This window comes from Eleutherodactylus coqui, chromosome 6 (assembly GCF_035609145.1).
Source record: "Eleutherodactylus coqui strain aEleCoq1 chromosome 6, aEleCoq1.hap1, whole genome shotgun sequence".
NCBI lineage: Eukaryota > Metazoa > Chordata > Amphibia > Anura > Eleutherodactylidae > Eleutherodactylus > Eleutherodactylus coqui.
In genome coordinates this window covers 77,606,283-77,629,849 of record NC_089842.1, presented here as the reverse complement: position 1 = coordinate 77,629,849, position 23,567 = coordinate 77,606,283, and the positions used below count along the sequence as shown (strand labels likewise).

Below are 23,567 nucleotides of genomic sequence, written 5' to 3'. Positions count from 1 at the left end.
GCTATCTCCCTAGCATTGCCTGCCCTTGCACAAGGAGGGGACACGGACCAAGCACCATAATGGGGGGCTTTATGGCTGGCAGGCTTCATGCAGGAAAGCCTGGATGTGCCTTCTGAGGGGGCCGGGCAGGCAACAAAGTTTGCATATCCAGCTCTGTTCGCCCTCCTCAGTTGGGGTGATGGGGAGCATCCTGACTCCCCGTCAGCCCTGGCCCATCCAGAACACAGCCCAGCGTCGGCAGGAGGAATATAGCCAACGAGCGGGGCTAACACCTTTTTTTCCTTAGTGTCGCCTCCTAGTGTCAGTGGCTATATCCCATGGTTTTGCTGTGTTCCCAAATGACACGATTGAGAAAAAAACCTTATGAAAACTATCTTTAACGAGGCTGGCCTTCTCCCGGTCTGGATACTTGTTTAACCATGGCAGCATTTTTTTCCAGCTTCACTGGCATCAAGGCCCTTGTTGGCAAATTCTCGAAGCAGTGACTAAGCTGGGCTGGCAGAAGCCTTCTTAAAACACTTGCTTGCAGAATGCCATCCGCCACAAAGCACTTATGGCGGTACTTGCAGTCCTGCAACCATTTACACTGGCTCTCGTTAAATGCGAAGCATATGCCCCTGCGTAAATTCACATTATTGCCATCTGGCGCCTTATTAAAAATGGCAGGTCTAGTGGGCAACATCAGGTGCAACCATAAACCCACCTCCTTCACCCCCTATTTTAAATTAGGGCAAATTGCCAATTTGGAAAAACATCAGGTCATAAGTAAAACACGACATTCCCCCCAAATTACAGTATGCTTCTAAGACTTTATCGCCATGTTGGAATAACCCCGCCGCACTAAGCTGAGAACGCTCAGGCAGCACAGCGGCAAGAATACAAAAAGGCTGGCAGCCAACTATTACCATGCCTCGGCCGCTTCCTTTCTTCCTCCTCCTCAGCCTTTTTATCCCACTTCCTGGGTTCCGTACCCAGTGGCAACAAGGTCAGTAAATCAATAAACTCCCCCTTCCAAATCTTCTCTTTCACTGCTTGTGGCAGGTGAAGCCCAGAGGGGAGATGTCACATGGCATTACCTCCTTGAAGCAAGCACCATTAACCCCTGCTGCTCTGCTCAACTCAGGAATCTCCTGCATTGGCACCCAGGACTGAGCAGGGGTCAATCCACTGGCCCCAGGCTGACCCTGCACGGAAGAGGGAAGCTTAACCCCTGCTGTGCCTGCCTGTAACAGATGTGTCAGCTGTAGCAGCAGTTCCTGCAGCCAGGGGCTCACAGGCTCTGCACATAAAGTGTTAAATCGTAGACAGTCAGAGCTGGCTAGCTGGGCTAATCCGCTGGTGATCTCCCTGCCAGATGCATCTCCCCCCGGGCTCTGCTCCTGCAGGCTCCCGGGGCTTGCAGTCGGCTTCCTGCACCATGGCTGGCGGTGAGTAATGACGTGTCCTCCTCCCCATCAGGCAGCCTGTATCCTCCTCCTCCGGGTCGCATGGCCTGACGACTTCCGTAGTAATCCTCTCCGCCGGTCCCGCTGCTGACTGTACCGGTAACTCCAGCCCGTCTTCTCCTCCCGCAGCCCCGGCTCTCATGCCGTAGTAAGTCCTCCATGCTGGAATCACTTCCCACTCTGATGCTGCTTCCTTTTCAGAAGATGATGGCTCCTCCGCTCTGCGCCTCCATGTATAACCCCCGCAGCTTCCCCCAATCATCAGCTGCTGTCAGCCCCCCTGCATCTGCCTGACACCTCAGGTGAGCGCCTGCCACCTTCCCACAGCCAATCCATCGCCGGGCAGAACACCATCACCTGCTGACCCTGTAATCACCTTATAACATACTGGTAACCAGCAAGACCTTCCTTAGGATAATACAGTCCGTCCATTGTAAGCTGCAGTCCCCAGACTCCATGACCGTCCCTCAAGCCTTACAGTATGGTCCCATCTGGAGCCTCACCTGTCTGCAGCACTCATACCTGGGCTAATACCCACTGGAGAGGCGCTCACCGCTTGTCATTCCACCCTCCGGCCACCAGGTGCCGCTGTCTGTAGAGGACACCGGGAGCGCATCAGTCATCCTGCGATCACCGGCGCCCGGGACTGCGACAGCGAGAGACCCAAACATCAGGTACCGGAGAGAGACCGCACTGGGAAACTGCATGCCGAGAGACAGGCTGCACGTTGTGTCCCCAGCTCCAGTCCTCAGGGACCACCAACAGGTCATGTTTTCAGGATATCCTATAGTAAGAACACCTGTGGCAATGTCTGGGGTGCCGACAATAATTACATCACCTGTGCAATACTGAGGAAATCCTGAAAACATGACCTGTGGGGAAACACTGACAGAGAGTGACAGCTGAGAGACTGCATAGAGAGTGACAGCTGAGAGACTGCATGCAGAGGGACAGCTGAGAGACTGCATGCAGAGGGACGGCTGAGAGACTGCATGCAGAGGGACGGCTGAGAGACTGCATGCAGAGGGGCGGCTGAGAGACTGCATGCAGAGGGGCGGCTGAGAGACTGCATGCAGAGGGGCGGCTGAGAGACTGCATGCAGAGGGGCGGCTGAGAGACTGCATGCAGAGGGGCGGCTGAGAGACAGACTTTACATGGAGTGACAGCGGAGGGAGACTGTATATATAGTGACAGCAGGGAGAGACTGCATGCAGAGTGACACATGAGAAAGAGACTGCATGCAGAGTGACAGCTAAAAGACAGACTTTACATGGAGTGAGGAGGGAGACTGCATATATAGTGACAGCTGAGAGAGACAGACTTTACATAGAATGACAGCAGGGAGAGACTGCATGCAGAGTAACAGCTAAGAGACAGACTTTACATGGAGTGAGGAGGGAGACTGCATGTATAGTGACACCTGAGAAAGAGACTGCATGCAGAGTGACACCTGAGAAAGAGACTGCATGCAGAGTGACACCTGAGAAAGAGACTGCATGCAGAGTGACAGCTAAGAGACAGACTTTACATGGAGTGACAGCGGAGGGAGACAGCATATATAGTGACAGCAGGGAGAGACTGCATGCAGAGTGACACCTGAGAAAGAGACTGCATGCAGAGTGACAGCTAAGAGACAGACTTTGCATGGAGTGAGGAGGGAGACTGCATATATAGTGACAGCAGGGAGAGACTGCATGCAGAGTGACACCTGAGAAAGAGACTGCATGCAGAGTGACAGCTAAGAGACAGACTTTGCATGGAGTGAGGAGGGAGACTGCATATAGAGTGACAGCAGGGAGAGACTGCATGCAGAGTGACAGCTAAGAGAGACAGACTTCACATAGAATGACAGCAGGGAGAGACTGCATGCAGAGTGACAGCTAAGAGACAGACTTTACATGGAGTGAGTAGGGAGACTGCATATATAGTGACAGCTGAGAGCGAGACTGCATGCAGAGTGACAGCTGAGTGACAGCGAAGGGAGATTACCTATATAGTGACAGCTGGGAGCGAGAGAGACTGCATGCTGAGCGACAGCTGGGAGCGAGAGAGACTGCATGCGGAGCAACAGACTATATAGATAGCAACAGTAAAGAGAGAGACTGCACATAGTGACTATTTGTCATCCCCACATGCAGAATGAAGCGAGTGACGTCCTGTGACATCCAGATATTAAGGCATGCAGAGTGACCGCCGGTGAGTGCTTGCCATCAGCCAGGAGATGTGACATCCTGAAGCTTCTGTCCCCCGACGAGAGAGAGGATGAGCCGGCAATGACATCTCCTCCGCCGAGAGAGGCTGAAGACACAGGTGAGCGCCGACTGGATGTCACATGGTGGATGTCTAGTGAGACACTCACTCTAGTATTGTAGATGGAGAAATACCAATATTGCTTCACTAGACTCATTGGTAGCAGGAAGATGGCGCAGATGTCAGTGTGACAGCCGTGCCCTGCCCACGTTACACGTCTCGCATGCACCAATGATGACACTAAGGCCCAATGTCTGCGGGCAGAAGATCCGCAAGTCAAAGTGCCCATAGGGAAGCATTGGCATCTGCAACTGAATGTAAGCATGAGGGTTTGATTTGCGGAAAACAAATCGCAAGATGATGCATTTCAGTGCGGATTCTGTGCGGACGGGCTCCATAGAGGTCAATGAGTGCGGACCATCCGCAAAAACAATTGCAGATGCACTGCGGATTTGAAGGTTAAATCAATTAGGGAGGTGGGGAAAAGGCTGAGAGGTGGGGTTGTGGATTTTTTTTTGCGCGCGGATGATCCGTAGTTAGAGATGAGCGAGCATACTCGCTAAGGACAATTACTCGAGCGAGCATTGCCCTTAGCGAGGAACTTCCCGCTCGGAAGAAAAGGTTCGGCTGCCGGCGCGGGTGACAGGTGAGTTGCGACCATGAGCAGGGGGTAGCGGGGGGGGAGAGAGAGGGAGAGAGAGATCTCCCCTCCGTTTTTTCCCCGCTCTCCCCTGCCGCTCCCTGCCCGCCGCCAGCAGCCGAATCTTTGCTCCCGAGCGGGCAGGTACTCGCTAAGGGCAATGATCGATCGAGCAATTGCCCTTAGCGAGTATGCTCGCTCATTTCTATCCATAGTGCATCTGCGCGGAAAAACCATTACATCCGCGATCTCCTGCAATTGGTTTCCATGGGTCTCCTGCTGTGGAATCCGATCCACCCGTGGACATGAAGCCTATATGTCATAACTAGTACGAATGTGAAGAGCGAACATACAACCATACAGCAGCCAACAGGGTCCATTGTGTGATTCGGGTCACCCCTTAGCTTCTGTTGTCGACTTCTCATGCTGTGAAACCTCTCAGACGCGCCCTTCTCTCCTCGGACGCTCTCTTCTCTCTGACATTCTCCTCTCCTCTTTAAACCTTCTCACAGGTGGAGACATGGAGAGTATGAAGTGCAAGACTCCACTGCCCAAAGACAAGAGATGGAAGTTCCTCGTTGTTGGAGTCATCATAGCCTGGCTAATACTGCTCCATCTCCTGGTGAACATCTGGCTTCTCCTCCTCTTCTCTGGCGTCATGGCTGCCATCGGAGCCTGGTTAGGCCCGCAATTGATTCTCGGCAGTGCCACCCCTATACACCTGGAGAGATTTATCACTTTAGAACACAACAGCCAATCTTCCGATACTGAGGCGCAGCTGGACAAGGAAATCAGCCTAACGATACAGAAGATTGTCCGGGACTTTGTGTCCTCATGGTATCGGAGGCTGAGCCATGAAACCACATTTGAGGATGAGGTGAGTGGAGTGATGTGGGATGTGTCCATGGAGCTGAAGAGAAGGTTGATTTCTACAGATCAGGATGACTTAACCCGGAAATTACTCATTCTGGCCGGTTGTCACCTTCAGTGCTATAAATGGGCAAAAGCGCGAGTGCAAGGCATCAGCGACCAGTCCGAGAGGGAATCCCTGTTGTGGGAGGCCTACCAGGAGCTGAGTCCTGCCCACCAGGCCATGTCAAGCCCCACAGATGAGGTGGCCCACACTCGCTGGTTGGTGGATCTCCTGCTGACAGAGCTAGTTCCTCGGCCGCACCTTGAGACTCGGACCGGAAGACATTTAGTGGTGGAGCTCATAGCTTGTAATGTCATCCTTCCTCTTGTGGGGAGAATGTCTGAACCAGATTGGATTAACATTGTTTTGACCAACATTTTCTCCAAGTTGCCGCTGAAAATAGAAGATGAGAAAGATGACTTTCCTGCTCCACCAGCTGTTCCCAAGTCACTTCCTTTGGGGCTAAATCAGGACCCAACTCCTCAGCTCAACCTTCCTTCACCGCTTCCGGGTAACGTTTCCAGCTATGAAGTGATATATAGTAGTGACATTGAACATGAGGGGGAAGGGAGGGCTAGAGACACGATAGAAGCCATGGAGGAACTCTTCTCGGTGCACTATCTGCAGCCACCAAAGCCATGCAGCCCCTTCTTCCTCTGTGAGGAATCTGAGTTGGAGTCTCCCCTGTCTGACTTGGGACGGGAACTGGACCCTCCGTTGATGAACTCTTCTGATGACCTCTTATCTGACTGCTGCTTAGAAGCGCTGACCCCAGCCGAGAGCCCCATTGTCTCGGCTCATAATGAAAGTGGATCCACCATATTGGAGGAAGCTTGCATGTCCATCCATGGTGGGACGCTTGTTCGGCCAGAGATCCTTATTGAATCCATAGGTCTAGATCCAGAATTTGCAACCACGCCCCTCAATGATAAGGAAGGGTTGAGTCCAAATGATGCTTCTCCTGTTATCACAGCCTCCCCAACTGTTCCTATTCATCCATTCAGCTTTGTACCCCTCAGCAGCCCTGATGGACCAGTATTAATCCAAAACCTCCGGATCACGGGTACCATAACCGCACGTGAGCACAGCGGGACAGGCTCTCACCCATACACGCTGTACACTATAAAGGTAATGGTTCTATCTGGAATAGTGCTCAATGCTGTAAAGTAAGATCTGTATCTAGTGTTGAGCAAGAAGATCTTATCCTTGATTACTATAGATCCCGTCTAACACGAAGCTTACACCCTATGATCTGTTATTAAAGCAAGCCTCCAGTTTAGGGTTAAAATTCAGTCCAAGGACAAGAGGAGGGACGGGTATATTCCCTGCAGTTCTTGTTCTCTGCAGCCCCTCCAATCTGCCGGTTCTAGGTCCCGAGATGGCTGCAGCAATCTACAGACAGCCTAATCTCCACCGTCTACAAGTGTTCTTAGACTACCAAAGCACTATATCTGCTCTCGGATTGGCCAGAGCTGCTCACATGATCAGCAGTGGCCAATCGGAGAGAAGTGTTCTAGGTAGCTAGAAAATTGCTACAGCCATCTTGGATGGCCCAGAACCAGCCATAGAGAAAAAACAATAGCATGTAATATGTCCGTGTGCAGGCGGCCTAAAATAAATTCTGTGAGGCTTTCTTTCATGGGACAGCCTCTTTACTATACACCCTGATATCTTTATGTGTGAACTCAGCTGCAATGTTGCACAGAGCATTGCATTATAGGAGCTTGTAGGGGTGTGTCTGTTGCCAGCAGAATTGTGATTGCAGCTCTTGATGAGCATAAGACATGATGTAACTGCAGAATTGTGAATGCAGCTCTGGAGTATAAGCCATCGTATATCAGTAGAATTGTGGTAGCAGCTCTGGATGTGATTGTATTGTAGTAGAAGACATGATGAAGCAACAGAATTTTGCGTGCGATTCTAGGTGTGACATTCGGTTTATCGTGAATTACCGTGATCTTGCAGTGTGTTTGCTAGCCGCGTCGTATAGTTCCTACAAGCGAAACACGTTTTTAAATATGTTTCGTTTGTAAAAAGCATGCAGCAATTGGTTGCGCCACACTATTACAACCTATTACTGGAGTACAGGACATAATGTAACAATGAATTTGAGTGCAGCTCTTGGTGTGACTCGAGTATTAAAAATGATGTAGTGACAGAATTGTGACTAGAGTATGAGGATGATATAAGGGGGTTTTCCTACTACAGAAAGAAAATACAGAAAATACAAAGAAAAGACAATACTCTCTTCACTTCAGTCCCCCCCGGACACAGCTGAGCGGCTTTGCTGCAGGTATGTGCATCCGTCAAGTCAAGTGACCACTACAGCCAGTTGAAGGCCACAGCGTCACCATCCAGACTCCTGGCATCAGCGCTCACATCCTGGTCGCCATGATGCTAGGAGTTCGGAATAGTAAGTCTATGGCCCCTGATTGACCGCAGCAGTCACTTGACTTCTGCCGGATGTACATGCCAGAGCCGCTCAGCTGTGTCCCAGGGGGGCTGAACACAGGTGAGTACGGTCTCTCATGATTTTCCACTATAAAAAAAAAAACGTTTAAAGGCCTTTTACACAGACTGATAATCAGTTGAACAATTGTTTGTGAGAACAGTCATTCCAGATCATTGCCCCATCTATAGGCCCGTTTATAGGCAAAGGCAATCTTTCAAATGATTGAAAGATTGACAGTTTTAGCGATCATTTTGCATAAAGTGTTAATGGACACCAGTGTCCTTTAACACTTTATCAGCTTCATCTGTGTGTAAAAGGGCCTCTGCAGCTGTTTGCAGAGTGCAGCATGTGGGCTGGGCTCTGCACACAGCTGCATTGTTCTCGCATGGCCTGTCGTCACAATACAATGTAATCTCCGGCACCCACTGAGAACACCGTGTGCGGTCTGTATTATCACTGTCCGGCTGAATGATGGAGTTTAAGCTCACTATAAAATCATCGTTCAGATGAAAAGTGACCGATGGCCGCGTTTATACGCAACGATTGTTAATTTGCCGTCGTTTGAACAAATTTTGAGCGATAATCGTTGCATGTAAACGGGCCTTATGGCTGTGTTTAAATCATGTGCTTCACCTGCAGAAGTCAATTGGTTGAAAACCTCATCGCAAATCCGTGGTGCTGTGCGGTAAAACGCATTTGGTTTTCTGACCTCCGTTAACATGCACATCAAAAACGCTCCATGATCACCATATAATGATTATATCGCCGTGTATTGGTCCGTGCAGAAGGCCCTTTAACGAGCAATGTTAAACATGTCATTTGTTAATCGGCGCTCGTTCTGTGTATAAACGGGACCTTAGGATGTAACGTGTATGAGGGCAGCTACACCGTGTAAAGCAGGGATATGTCGTCAGTAGCGGACTACAGATTGGAGGCCACGGCGCTCGCTCCATATGTATCGTCCATTCAGTCCCTTTGGTACATTGTTTCTTCCCACCCTGGAGACTATGATTAATTCAAGTGGAAGTCGACAAACGAGATCTAATCGTTGGAACATGTAAAGTTAATCAGGATTTGTTGTACTGAGCGACTTCAAAGTTCCGGTAATAGCGGCGGGCGTCTGGATGGGGCTGAGTGTAAACCCACGGGGCGTCGCATCTTCAAAGGGAGCGAGCGGAAGTCGGTCAGGCATTTAATTAAAGCGAGAACAATGTGTGTAAGGGAAAATGACCGCGGCAGACGTGCGTGGTGAATATTAACAACCCCTGATGCTACACGCTTCTAATCTGCTGCAGTCTGGAGGCGGTGAGTGCACTGGAGGTGAGCCGTGTGTGTGAAATGACCGCTTAATGAATGTCTGTCTGTGTCCCACAGTACGACACGGCTCTGGACAGCCAATCCCTGGGCACCCTGCAGCCGATGGCGTATCACACCGTCAATCGGAGGTACCGTGAGTTTCTCAATTTACAGACGCGCCTGGAGGAAAAAGCTGATCTGCGGAAGTTCATCAAACGTGAGACGCTTATCGTAGTATAGCATGATGCAGGGGTGGAGCAGGACCCTCGGAAAAGTTTTTCTGTCTATGCTCATTAGTGGGGCTTGACTCAGCTTATTGGAAGTTACTCAACTAACCATTTCCTATCGCACTTTAGATACTTCCTGTACCTACGTCAGGCTACAGACGAGCCCATATTGTATTTGTAGCTGAAGGCGACGGGTTCTGTTCCAGTTATCAGATTAAATACACCAAAAATAAGTCACGTTGGATTTCAAATTTAAGTCCCTTAACCCTTTCCAATCCTGGTTTTCCTAGGGGGCTTACTCTTTTTCTGCCGTTATACAATGCTGGTATATGCTGGCTAAAGCCAGTACTGCATGAGGAGACACATTGCTTAGGCTCCGACAGCAGAGAGGCTGGCAATATACAGTAAGAGAACCCCGACGGATGTCTTCCAACATCAGAGCTGTACAGCCTTAAATCATAATGTCTTCAGACGTCAGACCGTGGATTGGAAAGGGTTAAAGATATAAAATTGTATCATACAAACAATATTTCACAGTGAATTAATCAAGTGTATATTTAGTCATATATATACTTTATAGTACAAATGCCAACTCCATCTTCCATCCAAAAAATATTGAATGCCACGAGCTGCAAGTGCAGAACGTGAAACCAAGTAATCTTGTAGATATGATACCTTTAATGGCTAACAAAAATACATGATGTTACAGCGAGCTTTCCAACCTACTCAGGGTTGTTCCTCAGACATAAATGATTACTTGGTTGATTTTGCCCACTCACTTAGTGGGTGGTTTTGGTCCAGTGAGAGACCGCGGCAGTGAGTATTCACTCGAAGACCACCTGCGTGGTTTTTTTGTGTTCAGTAGACTCGGCAACCATTGAGTGTTGAAAATTGAAATTCGTGTCTTTCAAAGAACCTCACGCCCTCCAACCAGTCGACGAATGATATTTCGGCCCGTGTAAATGCTCCCAACAATTCGTTCAGTGATCACGAAAATAACAAGTGAACAACAATCACTTTGTATAAAAGTTCACAAACAGTTGTTCATATACTTGATCGATTGGCACACGCGACTGTCCAGACAGTTATCACGTGTAAAGCTAAGCTAAAGAGCCTACACTTCAGTCCGATACATTTACCTTATACTATTGGCCATCAGCTGTGTGAGGAGGGAGTTTGCAGAACTTTTCATTATCGTTACCCAGCTTTGTTCATACTGTGCTTGTTTGCTGCATGGTGGCACATTGTGTCAGTAAGGCTTCTATCACATTGCACTCTTGAATCCAGCGCTGCCTCCATATCTGCTATCCATATTCTGTGCGCAGTGATGAAAAGCAGAATGAAACCAAGATGGAACCATAGCTTCTGTCCCTGTTAAACCAGTTTCACATCTGTGTTGGAATCTACGGCCAAAGGTCCCATCTGATTCGGCTCAACATACGTCCAAAAGTCGGGCAGCTGGGTGGAAAGTGAGTGGACCCAATTTTAGTCAGTGGGGTCCATCTAGAGACAGAGCCGTTCGGCCACAGGCATTCCTGTTTCCTGCTCCCCGAATGGTGCAAGAAAGCGGAATCCCAACGCAAATGTGAAACTACCCCTGGATAGAAAAGCACAGAGGATGCAGTTTTCTGCATAGAAGATGGATAGCAGCGATGGAACCAGTGCCAGATCCAAGAGTGCCGTGTAAAAGAAGCCTTATAGTAAGTGCTACCTGATAACTTCCCACCTGTCCCCTGTTTGTTACTTTCAGACATTAAAGGACCCAAGAAGTTTCTTCCGGATTTACCGTTTGGGAACATGGACAGTGAAAAGGTGGAGGCACGGAAAAGCTTGTTGGAGTCATTCCTGAGGGTCAGTAGGGTGATTGGGTAGGAGGCAATAAGGATATGGCAGCATTAGGGATACCCCCAATATATCCAGTGCCCTTTCCTCCCTCATTTCTTTTTGGATTTGCCCATTTACAGCAACTGTGTGCCGTGCCGGAGATCGCCAGCAGCGAGGAGGTGCAAGAATTCCTGGCACTTAACACTGACGCTCGGATTGCATTTGTGAAGAAGCCGTTCCTGGTGTCCCGTATAGATAAGGTGTGTGAGATGTTATAAATGGAGCAGGCTGTGTACCTGCATGCCATCCAGTGTACAGATGCAAATAAGGGAGTTGGAATAATACATCCACAGTGCCACCTATTAGAAGGCAACAGTCCTTCAAGCCAAAGCCAGACTCTTTATACAAGCCTTGTAACAATGACTGGGAATTAAAAGCAAAGCCAGACTCCGTGTGCGGACAGCTGTTTCAGGGTATTTGTCCTTCATCAGTGTACAGTAGGAGCCTGGCTTTGCTAGTCAGAGGCCTGGGACGGGGGTCAGAAACGCTATCTTTTCTGCTCTTAGCGTTTCTGACAACTGTCCCAGGCCTCTCACTAGCAAAGCCAGACTCCTACTGTACACCGATGAAGGGCAAATACCCTGAAACAGCTGTCTGTACACGGAGTCTGGCTTTGCTTTTAATTCCTGGTCATTATTACAAGGCTTGTATAAAGAGTCTAGCTTTGGCTTGAAGAAATGCTGACTTCCAATAGGTGGCACTGTGGAGGTATTGTTCCATCTCCCTTATTTGCATATTACCCAGAGGAGCATGAATGGCCTTTTGAGTCTCCTCACTCACCATCAAGGTGCTCTCCCTAAGGAGAAAAAATAGCGTTTTTGACCTCCTGTGTACAGATAATGGCCGTGCTGCTATCAGCTCATCCTGAGATTGCTCATTGTGATGGAGGCTGGAAAGGGGCAAATTGCTGTTGTCTCCACTTTATCTCCACCGCATGAAGGTCAATAACCTAATGTGATGTAATCATCTGCGTTTCTTTGAATTCTCTACCTTTTCCTGTTTTTTACTTCTTCCAGATTGTAGTAAATGCTATTGTGGACACCCTAAAGACGGCATTCCCACGCTCTGAACCCCAGAGTCCGACTGAAGACCTGAGTGAGAATGAAGTGGATGGGAAGAGTCAGAATGACACCAAAAAAAGCTCAAAGTGAGTGATCTGAGGCGCGCGGGTGGGATACTAGGGAATTACTCTTTAGTCCCTTTTATTTGCTTTCCATCAGTAGTAAATAATACAGCAGTTTCCTCCTATGGTTCTTTGAGTGGTGCCGAGCTACCCTACAGCTCTATACATACAATATACACTGAGGGAAATTGGAAGTGTTACAGCCAGAAGGCATTGGTGGAATTTCATGAACCATGGTAGATATGTCCAGAGTCATACCCAGAATAAGTGGCAGCTAATTGCAATGAATTAAAGTTTCTTACTGTTGGGTGCAGGTTTCTGTAAGAGGCGTTCCCACCATGAGCACCTAGACACTCTTGGATCCTGGCATTGAATCAATAAGTGCTCAGATATCTTGTTGGGGTCTCTCCGTGCCCGCACGACATGTACAGTCAGTGATGGGCCTGTAACGTAATGCATCTACCTATGGCATCCCAGACATGCTATATTGGGATAGATCTGGGGTGCGCACGGACCGATCCATTTAGGGATAGGGGTAGTACAGATATAAAGGCCGGTTTTACGTCGGCTGAAGTGAGTGTTGCAGGAAGTCTGCAGCTTTAGTTTGCTATCTATGGCATTCATATACTTTAGAAGAGTGTATAAGTACGGGTTGTCTGGATGAGGGCCTTGCATTTAATAAACTTCAGAGAGGACTTATCTCATGTCTATATCAATATTGGGAATGAAAACTCCTTGATGTTAAGAATGTGGAACCTTCCTGAGCCTGTGACACTTGTACCCACAGCGCCCTCTACAGTAATGCAGATGCAAATAACACTGACATACTAGGGTCGAGCAGTCATGTCCGGCTTTCCTCCTGTTCTTGCCTTGACCGCAGTAATCTGGAGCGTGAGATTTTTTATCTCAAGTACTCCTGAACTGTCCTAGAGCTGTAAACGCACCCCTCCTCATCAGTCTGATATAAATCGACCACATTGCGCACTTTTCCTGTTTTTCCTTGTTGCTCGGAGTTTGAGGTGGTGTTCAGTTTGTTGTAAATGTGCCCGAAATCTAGAAGCCAGAGCAGATGGATGCCGCGCAGCAGCTCTCTACAGGTCAGGATGTAACAGGCAACCATTTATCAGTTGCAGTAATTCATCAATTCCAATAATTTGCCACCTGTCATGTACACACAGGCGCCATTTCTGCTGATGTCACTTTATGAACGTTGCACATTATGAATACAGATAAATTGCTTCATTACTTCTCTGCGTCTCACATTAATCAATATCTGTTTTTGTCAGGTCCCGCCTCCGATTTCCTTCTAGCAAAATTGCTCCTGTGCTGAGCTCGGCTGACGCACAGGAAAAGATTGTCTACTCTGTACGAGATGGCAGCACGGTAAGCACAGGGAAATCCATCATTGTGCCGTCATATACAGTCTCTTGTGCAACACTGACAGAGCAGAGGGCGAAGGGATGTACGGTTAGGCTGGGTTCTCGCACGGTGTATTCCCGTCGGAAATCTCGTGGTTTGGCCGCAGCAAAAAAAAGTAAGATTTCCACCGGGAAAGTGCTGCTTCAAAACCCGCTGCACTTAGCCGCGGGTTTTGGAGCGGCTTGGCCTCATGCTTTTCCGTTGCAGCCAGCGCTCCCATAGAGGAAAGCGCGGCCGCAACGGAAAAAAAGGGGGCATGCTGGGCCGGAGAATCCGTGCCACCACGCCGGCTTTGCCATGACGAATTCTCTATCCCGTGTACATGGCTGGCTAATCCCGGGATTAGTGGCCGCAGGCGGATTTGCCGCGGCAAAATTTCGGACGGAATTTCCGCGGCAAATCCGCCCTGTGTAAACCCAGCCTTATAGTGACTGTAGCTGCAACTTTCTAATTTAGGCTCTATCATACTATGTTTGCAAACAATATGGGCAAGAAAAGCTTCCACTACATACTCCAAATGCATCCACAGGACTCTGGCTGATGGCTCTAAGGGTCCTTTTACATGGAAGGATTGTTGGGTGCATCAATGCACAACAGTTGTCCAGTGATAATCGCTCCTGTGCTTTCATACAGGAGCAAGGATCACTCAGTGAATGGAGACAGAATAGGACGGAGATCACACCGGCCACCCACCTCCATAAGGCTAATGCCCATGGCTGGATTTTTGACGCGTTATCACGCAGCTATTAGGTTCTATTGAACCTTATAGCTTAATAGTCACGCTGTGGAATTCCGCAGCATGAAAGAAACGGCGTCATGCTCTAATTGCTGCGGAAAAACACGAGGCCGGCTTCCATTGTAGTCATTGTGAGCACAGCAGAAGTATTGCGTGATTACGCGTCACCGCCCATCACGTCATTGCTCACTGCCGCCGTGTCATGCCCTGTACTGCGCATGCACCCAAGCTTGCCCTGGGCGTGACTCGAGTGGCGGATCCGGAGAAGTAAGTATGAGGTCTTTGGGGGGCGCAGTCACGGACTCGACTGCGATATTCCGCGTGTGGAGTCCGTCACGGCCGTGGGCATGAGGCCTTATACAGCAAATAGGCAGTCGTTCATAGATGAATGACTGCCTGTTTACAAGGGCTGATCGTTGTTCTAATTTTATGCCTGCAGAAACTGAACGGCAAATGTATTGTCCTTCAAAAGAAGGCCACAAGGCAGTACACACTGAGCTTTACACGCATAAGACAAAATAAAGGGGCAAGTGCATACTACATGCCACTGGCGCTCCTTAAGGCTAGGTGCGCACTAGCTGTAAGTGTGAGTTCCACCCTTGAGACTTGGGCGCAACTCACATAGGCCAGCATGCAGATACCGGTCTGGTTCTGTCCAATGCACTGACATGTCCTATTTCTTGTTTATGAAACGGACAGGAATAAGACATGCCATGAGTTTATTTTCACCATCAGTCCATGCCCCGTGTCACCCTCACGACCTACAGGTGTCTGACATCTTGTCCATGACTGGAATGGAGTCCTTCATTGAGAGGCAGGAGAAGCAGCTGGAAGATATTTCTGAGTCTCAGGAGAAGTCATCGTTGAGCAGCACGCAGCTCTTCACCATCAATCCCAGAGCATCAGGTAGGAAGGAATGGGTGGCTTAGAGGTCATGTAATGTAGCTCCAGTATAGACTCATTCCCAGTGTATAGGCTCCTTTATGTGGTAGTCACCTGTTGTTTAGCGCAGATACTGGGAGGACTTGGCCTGATCTGCTGTGGAGGTTCAGCCATGTCACCTGAGTACTTGAAAAGGCATGCTACACAGGAGACCAGATGGCAGCAGCTCAAGAGCTTGCAGGAGACATTGACGGCTTGTTCTTGTGCCGCTCAGGTCTGGAGGGTAACTTGTCAGTTGTGGCCCTGGAGGTTCTGTGGCTACTGATGAGAGAGCACTGGAGCTGGCTGTGTACGGATACGATGCAGAAGGTCACCCACCTACTGTGCGGCAGTCTTATCCAGAGGTGAGGGCTCGTCCTACTGTATGTTCTTCCCTGCGTCTGTTCCATCTCATATTTGTAGAAATATTTCTGTAAAATCATGTGATAAGCACACTCTGCTCCTGCAATACTCTGTGCTGCAGTGGAGACCTCCTTTTCTCTCATGTCCCAGAGTAGGATACAGTACATACATACAGATAAAATGACAGCACAGCATGTGACTCTAGTTAAAGGGCCGGTCCATTCTAAGGATTAATCATTGTATAGTCCTGTGAGTTTCTGATATGCTTTCTGTTCCAAGATATCTGATTGCAGTCCTTAAGTAGGAACATGCTTGTTTACAATCTAAGGCTGAAAACCCATCCTGAACTAATACTTATCATATCTAAGGGAGTTGCCGTGTAAGAATCTGGGTATTTGCCCAGAAACGGCAAAACTTTTTCACAGGAAAGGGCGACTCCAGGACTTCTCTTCATTCTATATTGGACGTGTTGACCTTTAAATCCAGTGTAAAGACTTATTTGATGTCCCCTTCATAATGCCTAATTGTACGGATCTGTGCAAATCTGTTATATGGCAGTTATGCAGTAAATATTCCTCCTCCGTACTCATCTGAGGATGCGGGGATGGCCGGACCTTTTTCAACCACAATATCATAATAGCTAATACTTCCAGCAGTTTGGGGCTTGTTACAGTGTATCATTGTAGATCAGTGTTTTCCAAACTTCAGTCCCCACAACCTCCAACAGGTCATGATTTGAATATATCCTATAGAGAGAACACCTGTGGCAATGTCTCAGCCACTGTCAATAATTACATCACCTGTGCAATACTGAGGAAATCCTGAAAACGCGATTTTCGTGCGGTGTGATGCAACTTTGCCAGTAGAAAGTCCTACTGTCAAAGCCCTAATCTAAGCCCTGGCTGCAAGAAAAAACAAAACACATACATCACCTCTCCGACGCTGTCAGCCCGGCTGCATTTTCTCCCCGGGTCCCGACACTATTCTCCATCAGTGCTGGCTCTGATTGGCTAAGCATCATCCAATCGCAGCTAGCGCTTCCATGAGGCGGGAATTTTCAATCCCCGGCCAGAAGAGCTGAAGAAGACAAGTGAACTGGGGAGAAGCTGCAGCGGAGCCACGGACAGCGCGTCCAGATGATATATACTTTTTTATTTTTTTTTCTCTGCAGTTAGAGTATATTTTCGGAGTAGGGGTTATATTTCAAGCCCCTCCTCGAAAATCCTAGCATGTGGTGCTACAAAGTCATGCGACTTTATAGTACCAGATGTGACTTTGTAGCGCTATAAAATCATAGTATTGCCGTGAGAAGACGCAGCGATATCTCTGCGATTTTCTCGCCGCGATGCCATGTTGCCCGTGTGAAGGAGGCATTAGGAAACGCTGGTATAGACAATTCTCTCTCACCTAAAAAACAGCCTGAACTTCAAACTAGTATATTTTTACCTGCACTGATACCTTGTAACAAACTATCAGGACAGGACGGAGTTTTGTGCAGCTGTTGTGTTTAGATCACAGAAAATGTTCTGCACTGATACATTGAAATAAGCCAAGAACTGTTAGAAGTATTAGGTCAGGAGAGGTTTTCATCCTGGTGATGTAAACAATGAATGTTTTAATTCACTGAAAGCTAGGAAAGATTTAGACGTTTTGAGGAATTGAAAAATAGTTTATTAGAAAGTTACATATGGCTGAGTGAACTTTTCAGACTCGTGTTATCTTCCTGGCTGCAGTTCTCCTCTTGACCAGTAGGTTAGACTTCATTAGTATGGGAGCTGAATGTGCGAAGCATTTCATGTCTTTCCTCTCTGCCTCTAATCAATAACTTGCTGAGAAATATTAAACTACAAGTTGTCTCTTCTCTCTTCTTTCCTGGAAATGTGAAGACGTCAAATCCTCCAGACAAGTCTCATACCGATTCCTTTATGTTCCTCATCACCTTCTGTCTACATAATGCATATCTCAGAACAGGCTTCTGCTGTCACAGCCTGAGCAGTCTGGGGTCCTGCGTGCCCCCAGCAGTCACTACAGCTATGTTAAAGATGTGACTAGCATTAACACAAATAGACCCAAGGGCTTTATCATGACAATCACACCTTGACACTTTGGGTACAGAACAATGACAGACAGAAATGGGGTTCAAGACAATGACACACTGACACTTGGGGATACAGGACAATGACAAGCTCACAGGTGTAATTTTAAGGTGATGAGCCCAACGCAAAATATGGAATTGGCCCCCAATTATAATGCTTTATTAATAGCACTGCCCCACTTATATTGGTAAGAGGGACCTGATGTAGCTCCTGGGCTCTGCACCTCTTACAGTTATGTCCCTGGACAAGCTGACACTGGGGTTACAGTACAATGACACTCTGCAGGACACTAGGAAAAGAGGACAATGACCTACTGATACTTGGAGATGCAGGACAACGACATGCTGATGGTGGAAGGGCAGGAATAACTCTGGGGGAACAGAACAATGACATACTAAAACTTGGGGTACACGATGACACGCTGGTATCGCCGGTGTCCCCAATTCGCTGTCTTGCAATGTTTCTTAACCTCTCCTATTGGTTGTCAGGTGGCTGGAGGTGCAGGTAATGAATTTCACATGCTCGCAGCGCTGGGTGCTTTACCTCCGTTTACTTCAACAAGCTATATGGCCTGGAGGGGCGCTGCGCACTCAGCCACGACCTGTAAGGACACAGGAACAGAAAGATGCAGCACGCAGACAAGCCCTGCAAAGCCTGATGGGTATTTTACCAGGTATGTCCCAGTCCCTTATATTATCCCTGTCTTCTCTGTTCTTGATCTTACAGTTCCAATGTTCTATCCACAGACCTGCTGCAGGAGATATTAGGGGTGGAGAAGTGTCAGTTCGTCTGGCAGGCGGTACTGGACTCGTTGCAGCACCCCCAAATAAACAGGTAAAGAAAGTCATAGGAAGATGAGGACCCCATACAATGCGGCAGCACATGAGGACTGCATAAATACAGTGATGCGTTGTACTGTGGGCAGTGACAAGTAATGGTAACTGTCTATTGTTGGGTGATGATGCCCTTTGTGCTTCCCGGTGGCACTGTTATTATAATATTTTATTCTCTCTCCATAGACATCTGCTGTACTGTATATGGGACATTCTTTTGGAGAGTGTGACTTCAGTTCGCCCCTCGTAGGATGATATCAGTGCCATGTGATCTGTTTTCAGAGGGACCGGTTACTGTGGATTCATGGATGCCATCACTCAGCAAGTCTCTGCTGCACCATTAGGAAGTAAATGGTTAAAGGACGCAGGGGCTAGAACATTAGACATGGCTGCTTACAGGATGTTTGGATCCAGTTTTGTGGCTTTGTCATATTGTGTGTAGCCCCTCTTCTACGCCTCCACTTTCTCACTGTTTAATATGGTTCTGAATATTGAACATTTTTTCTCATTCTGTGATATTGTGGTTGTGAGAAGTCCGGCGGTCCGCGGATGAGCGTGTGGAGGAGGAATATTTACTGCACGACTGCCACATTAGAGATTTGCACAGGTCCGCAGAACCTTATGAAGGTGACGTCATAAGTCTTTACACTGGATTTAAAGGGCACCACGCTCAATATAGCGCAAAAAGTGTTCTGGGGTCGTCCTTTCCTGTGAAAAACACTGTTTCTTAAGACTGTACTGTTTTCTGGGAAAGCTGGGTCATTAACCAGACTCTTACGTGGCAACGCAGCCTAGTCATATATACCCCTGCTCTTACTAACTAGTGCTGTTCAGACCCCCAGCGTGACGACTTCTGTGGGAGATCTAATGGTAACTGTATTGGTTGTTACCCAGATTTCTAAGAAAAAGATTTGAGACCACTCGATGGAATCTTTAAAAAAAAAAAAAAAAGCATAACAGAAGATGGGTTGATGATTCAAAGAGTAAAATCTACTGGGGGATTGGGGCTATTTATTTCATGAAGGAGTTAAAGCTTTGCACTAAATGCACATTCCACTGAATTATAAGGGGAAGAGAGGGACACAGGGCAGGTCTGTAGCACAGCCATGATGTGGAGTGCCGTGTGGTCACCATGTATTGGTTCCCCAGTCAGGTGGCTACTGGCATCTAAACCGGTGGAGAAGGCATTACCTGTAGCACCAAGCTGTGTCCCCAGCCATTGTCCAGGTGGCATGCAGGAAGCAGTGTGTGCCCCCATTGCTGCGCTCTCCTTTGTGCAGGTGTCTTATGTTATTTTGTATCGTTGCTTCATGTAGTGTTTTAATATCATTCTGGTTTTACATATTATTTTAATTAGTAAATTGCGGTAAGTCTGACTCCTCGGTGACGCCTCCTCTCTGTCCGGGTGGGGAACATGAACTTGTTCTGACTTAAAACGCTGCCGACATTTGATATAAGCCTACTGGATGATTTTATTCTTCGGGAGGGGTAACATCTCTCCTTAGGGAGAGCACCAAGAAGGTGAGTGAGGAGACTTATAAGGCCATCCATTCTCCTCTGGGTAATATGCAAATAAGGAAGATGGAAGGTGGTGCTGGAGTGGTATTGCTCAATCTTCCTTATTTGCATTCTTGTGTTTATTTTAGTCCTTTCTGTTTGACCAAGTCCTTGGTCCAGCATCAATCGAAACGCATGTCGATTGGCGCTCGTTTCTTTTATACAGGCTGAAAATCTGTTTATGGGGATGAATGATTGTAATGACGATTGTATGTCTCCATATCTCCCTGTTCACATGGGGAGACGTACAGCCAATCAGCAAGCGTTTTTATGCTAGCTGAAACTGGACGATCAGATGAAAAATGAGAATTCTCTCATTCATTGGCTAATCGTTGTTCCTTTTACATGCCCTAGTTGTCGGGTGAATGATCATTCAGGCCTGATAATCGGGTAATGTAGGAAGACAATTAGGATGACTTCAAACATCCAGTATTTGTTTCAAAAAGTTTTTCCAGAATCTGTACCAAAATTGCGCAATGAAGCACATCAAAAAGTTAGCGAATGAGGTTTTAACAAACCCCATTTATTTACAGTAATCTGCAGTAAATTATAGGCATGCTGCGGATTTGTAGATCTACAGCATACTCGATCTCTTGCAGAACTGCCACAGTGTTTCGGTGAGGATTGCCTTCATTGCTACAGTATGCAAAGAGTTAAATTCAGGGCTGTATCTGCACCAAAATTCACAATGAGATCTTTCTGTAACACTTGGATTTTATTGCACTTTTTAAAGCCGGTTCCACAACATCATTTTTACGCAATGGGTGAAGTCAACCTTATTGCCACTGTCACGCCATACCTTTATAAGGGCTTATAGCCTTCCCAGTTTGAAGATGATAACAATGCTGGAGCATTAGGGTTTGTTCACGTGTGCGAGATTCGCTGTGGATTTCACCCCGTCATTTGAAGGGGTGAAAACCCCCAACGCAGTGCAATTTCTGCACACTGGAGATGCCTGCTCACATCTACTAGAAGTCCAGCAGCAGAATAAATTTGGGGACCCAGTGATGTAGCTGCTGGAACATAGCTGTACCCGTCACAATTGGGATGTCACTGTCTGGACAGATGGGGAAGGAGGTGGAATATAAAGAGTAAACTAGATGTGATGGTGGCACATAAAACAACCATACTACTGTAGGCTGTAGACCCCTAACATCACTGAGGAGATAGACAGCGGTACAGGGTGATAATGAGGAGATTCTATGGAGACAGTTCAATTTGCTGCAGGACAGCAGCCAGAAGCATTTTGGATCCCCTGTGTGGCGGTAATGTGGCATCTGTGGTACATCGCGTGCCGCATCCGTTCAAAGTTCTACTTGATTCTGCTTAATTTGCCATCTCTGGGAACAAGCAGCAATAATCCCATAGTCTTGTCTCTGAGCCGTTCAGCAAACAGCCCCCAAGCAGCCCGAGCCAACATGTATTTACCTTCATTTGCCTTTCACAAACATTGCAGGATCTGGTACTGGAGGAGACTTTAAGTTGTTAATAAGTCAAGTGCCGTAATCCTTTACATAGAGAGAGGATTAAACAACACTCAATAGTGGAAAGTAAGGAGGTTAAATCAGAACAGCAAGCAAGTTAAAGAGTGTCTCATGATACAGGATAAATGTAAATGTAATGTCCTGATTAACATTATGTCTTATACTCTAGTCACATCCAGAGATGCAATCACGGTTCTGTTCCATCACGTCTAATGCTTCAATCACAGCCAGAGCTGCAATCGCACTTTACATCACCTTGTTACCCCCTGCTGGTTCAGTGTCTGTAGGGAATGCCCTGCTGTGCTGTATTTCTATATCGGGCTACTGAAACACTGGGAAGACCCAAATGTAATGAATCTGATGTGAACTTTCCAGAGATGAGATTTGAGGAGCAGCCATGATGGAACTTGTTTGTAACCGTACCAGTCACAGCTCTTATAAGGCAAAAGACAGAAAACATAATGATATGTCACATAAGTCTATGTCAAGCTGCTGCGGTAAAACTCCTTTACAGTCTGTAGGTTATCAATAAAAGGGCCAGAGAGAGTTTGCGGCAATGCCTATCCGAAGGATCAGACTACACAGCCTGTTTGTAGTCTGTAACCATGGAAACGCATAACTGTTCACAAGCATCTAACAACCTCAATCTGGTCCTGATTGCACTCACTTGGATTACCTTGACAGCCCTATGCATGGTTTATATGCATATTCTATAGCTCAAAGCATGTAAAAGAGAAGGAGGGGAGGGTACTTCATGGGAAGGAGTGTAAGCTGAAAAATTATAGATATTGTGCATCTATCTATACATTCGCAAGTAGATGTTAACATATTCTTTGAACTAGCGTACTGAATTTGGTCTGGACTGCTACCTTTTTGATCTTATCTGGTGGGGAATTCTATCATATTTCGGCAAAGGACAGGGATTAAAGATCAATCTTTTAGTAGTGCTATCACAATGGATTCATCAGAGGATTATAAAAACATATTTGTGTTGGAACTGATAATGATGCATTTTGGATTTGGATTGGATCCTTCAGGTTTGTAGAACACTGATTTGTCTAAACCTAAAGAAGCACTCGAGATTTTAATTTAAAAATTCCTTACAATATCACTGACCTCTGCTGTGAAGAATGCAGTGCTGTAGCTCAAGCCTTCCAGGCTGTGTATTCTGAACTTTTCTTCTAGCTTCCATAGCAGAGAGCACAGGTACGGTAGTCGACAAAGATGGAGTAGCTATAGGACGGTATAGCACTGTGTAGAGCTTCATGGTGGGAGGGGAGTTTAATGAGGAAAAGATCAATCAGTAGTGAATTACAGTAGTCAAAATGAGAATCATAGAATCATGGAGCTGGAAGGGACTCCCAGGGTCATCGGGTCCAACCCCCTGCTCAATGCAGGATCACTAAATCATCCTAGACATCGGCGCCCGTGTTACTGCAGCCAGCAGGTGGACGTACCTGAAGACGGCCGTCTCTCTGCAGCGCCGGGAGGAAGAACATGTGACCGGCTCCATTGCCAGTCGTGTTCTATGATCAGCGCTGTAGAGAAACGTCCGTCTTCTAACTGTAATTCACACGGGTGTATCGGCGCCAGTGTTCGGGTGCCGATGCGCCCGTGTGACTGAGCCCTGAAGGAAAATGTACCACCTCCTGTGGTAACCTGTTCCACTCATTGATCACCCTCACTGTCAGAAAGTTTTTTTCTAATATCTAATTTGTGTCTCCTCCCTTTCAGTTTCATCCCATTGCTTCTAGTCTTTCCTTGTACAAATGAGAATAAGGCTGATCCCTCTGCACTGTGACAGCCCTTTAGATATTTGTAGACCGCTATTAAGTCTCCTCTCAGCCTTCTTTTTTCCAAGCTAAACATTCCCCGATCCTTTAACCGTTCCTCATAGGACATGATTTGCAGACCACTTATCATCCTGG

General features: G+C 47.3%; 1 protein-coding gene across 1 annotated transcript; it reads left to right on the top strand.

The window, feature by feature from the left end:
• Window positions 1-1,490: 1,490 nt before the first annotated feature.
• SNX19 (sorting nexin 19) lies at window positions 1,491-19,974 on the top strand. The gene is made up of 13 exons (XM_066607013.1): window positions 1,491-2,119; window positions 3,584-3,755; window positions 4,848-6,376; window positions 9,075-9,213; window positions 10,974-11,074; window positions 11,188-11,307; window positions 12,124-12,254; window positions 13,517-13,613; window positions 15,153-15,291; window positions 15,542-15,671; window positions 18,254-18,438; window positions 18,512-18,599; window positions 18,785-19,974. Exons 2-13 carry the CDS (start codon window positions 3,719-3,721, stop codon window positions 18,846-18,848), a joined length of 2,760 nt encoding a protein of 919 aa, XP_066463110.1. The 5' UTR covers window positions 1,491-2,119; window positions 3,584-3,718; the 3' UTR covers window positions 18,849-19,974.
• The last annotated feature ends 3,593 nt before the right edge of the window (window positions 19,975-23,567 follow it).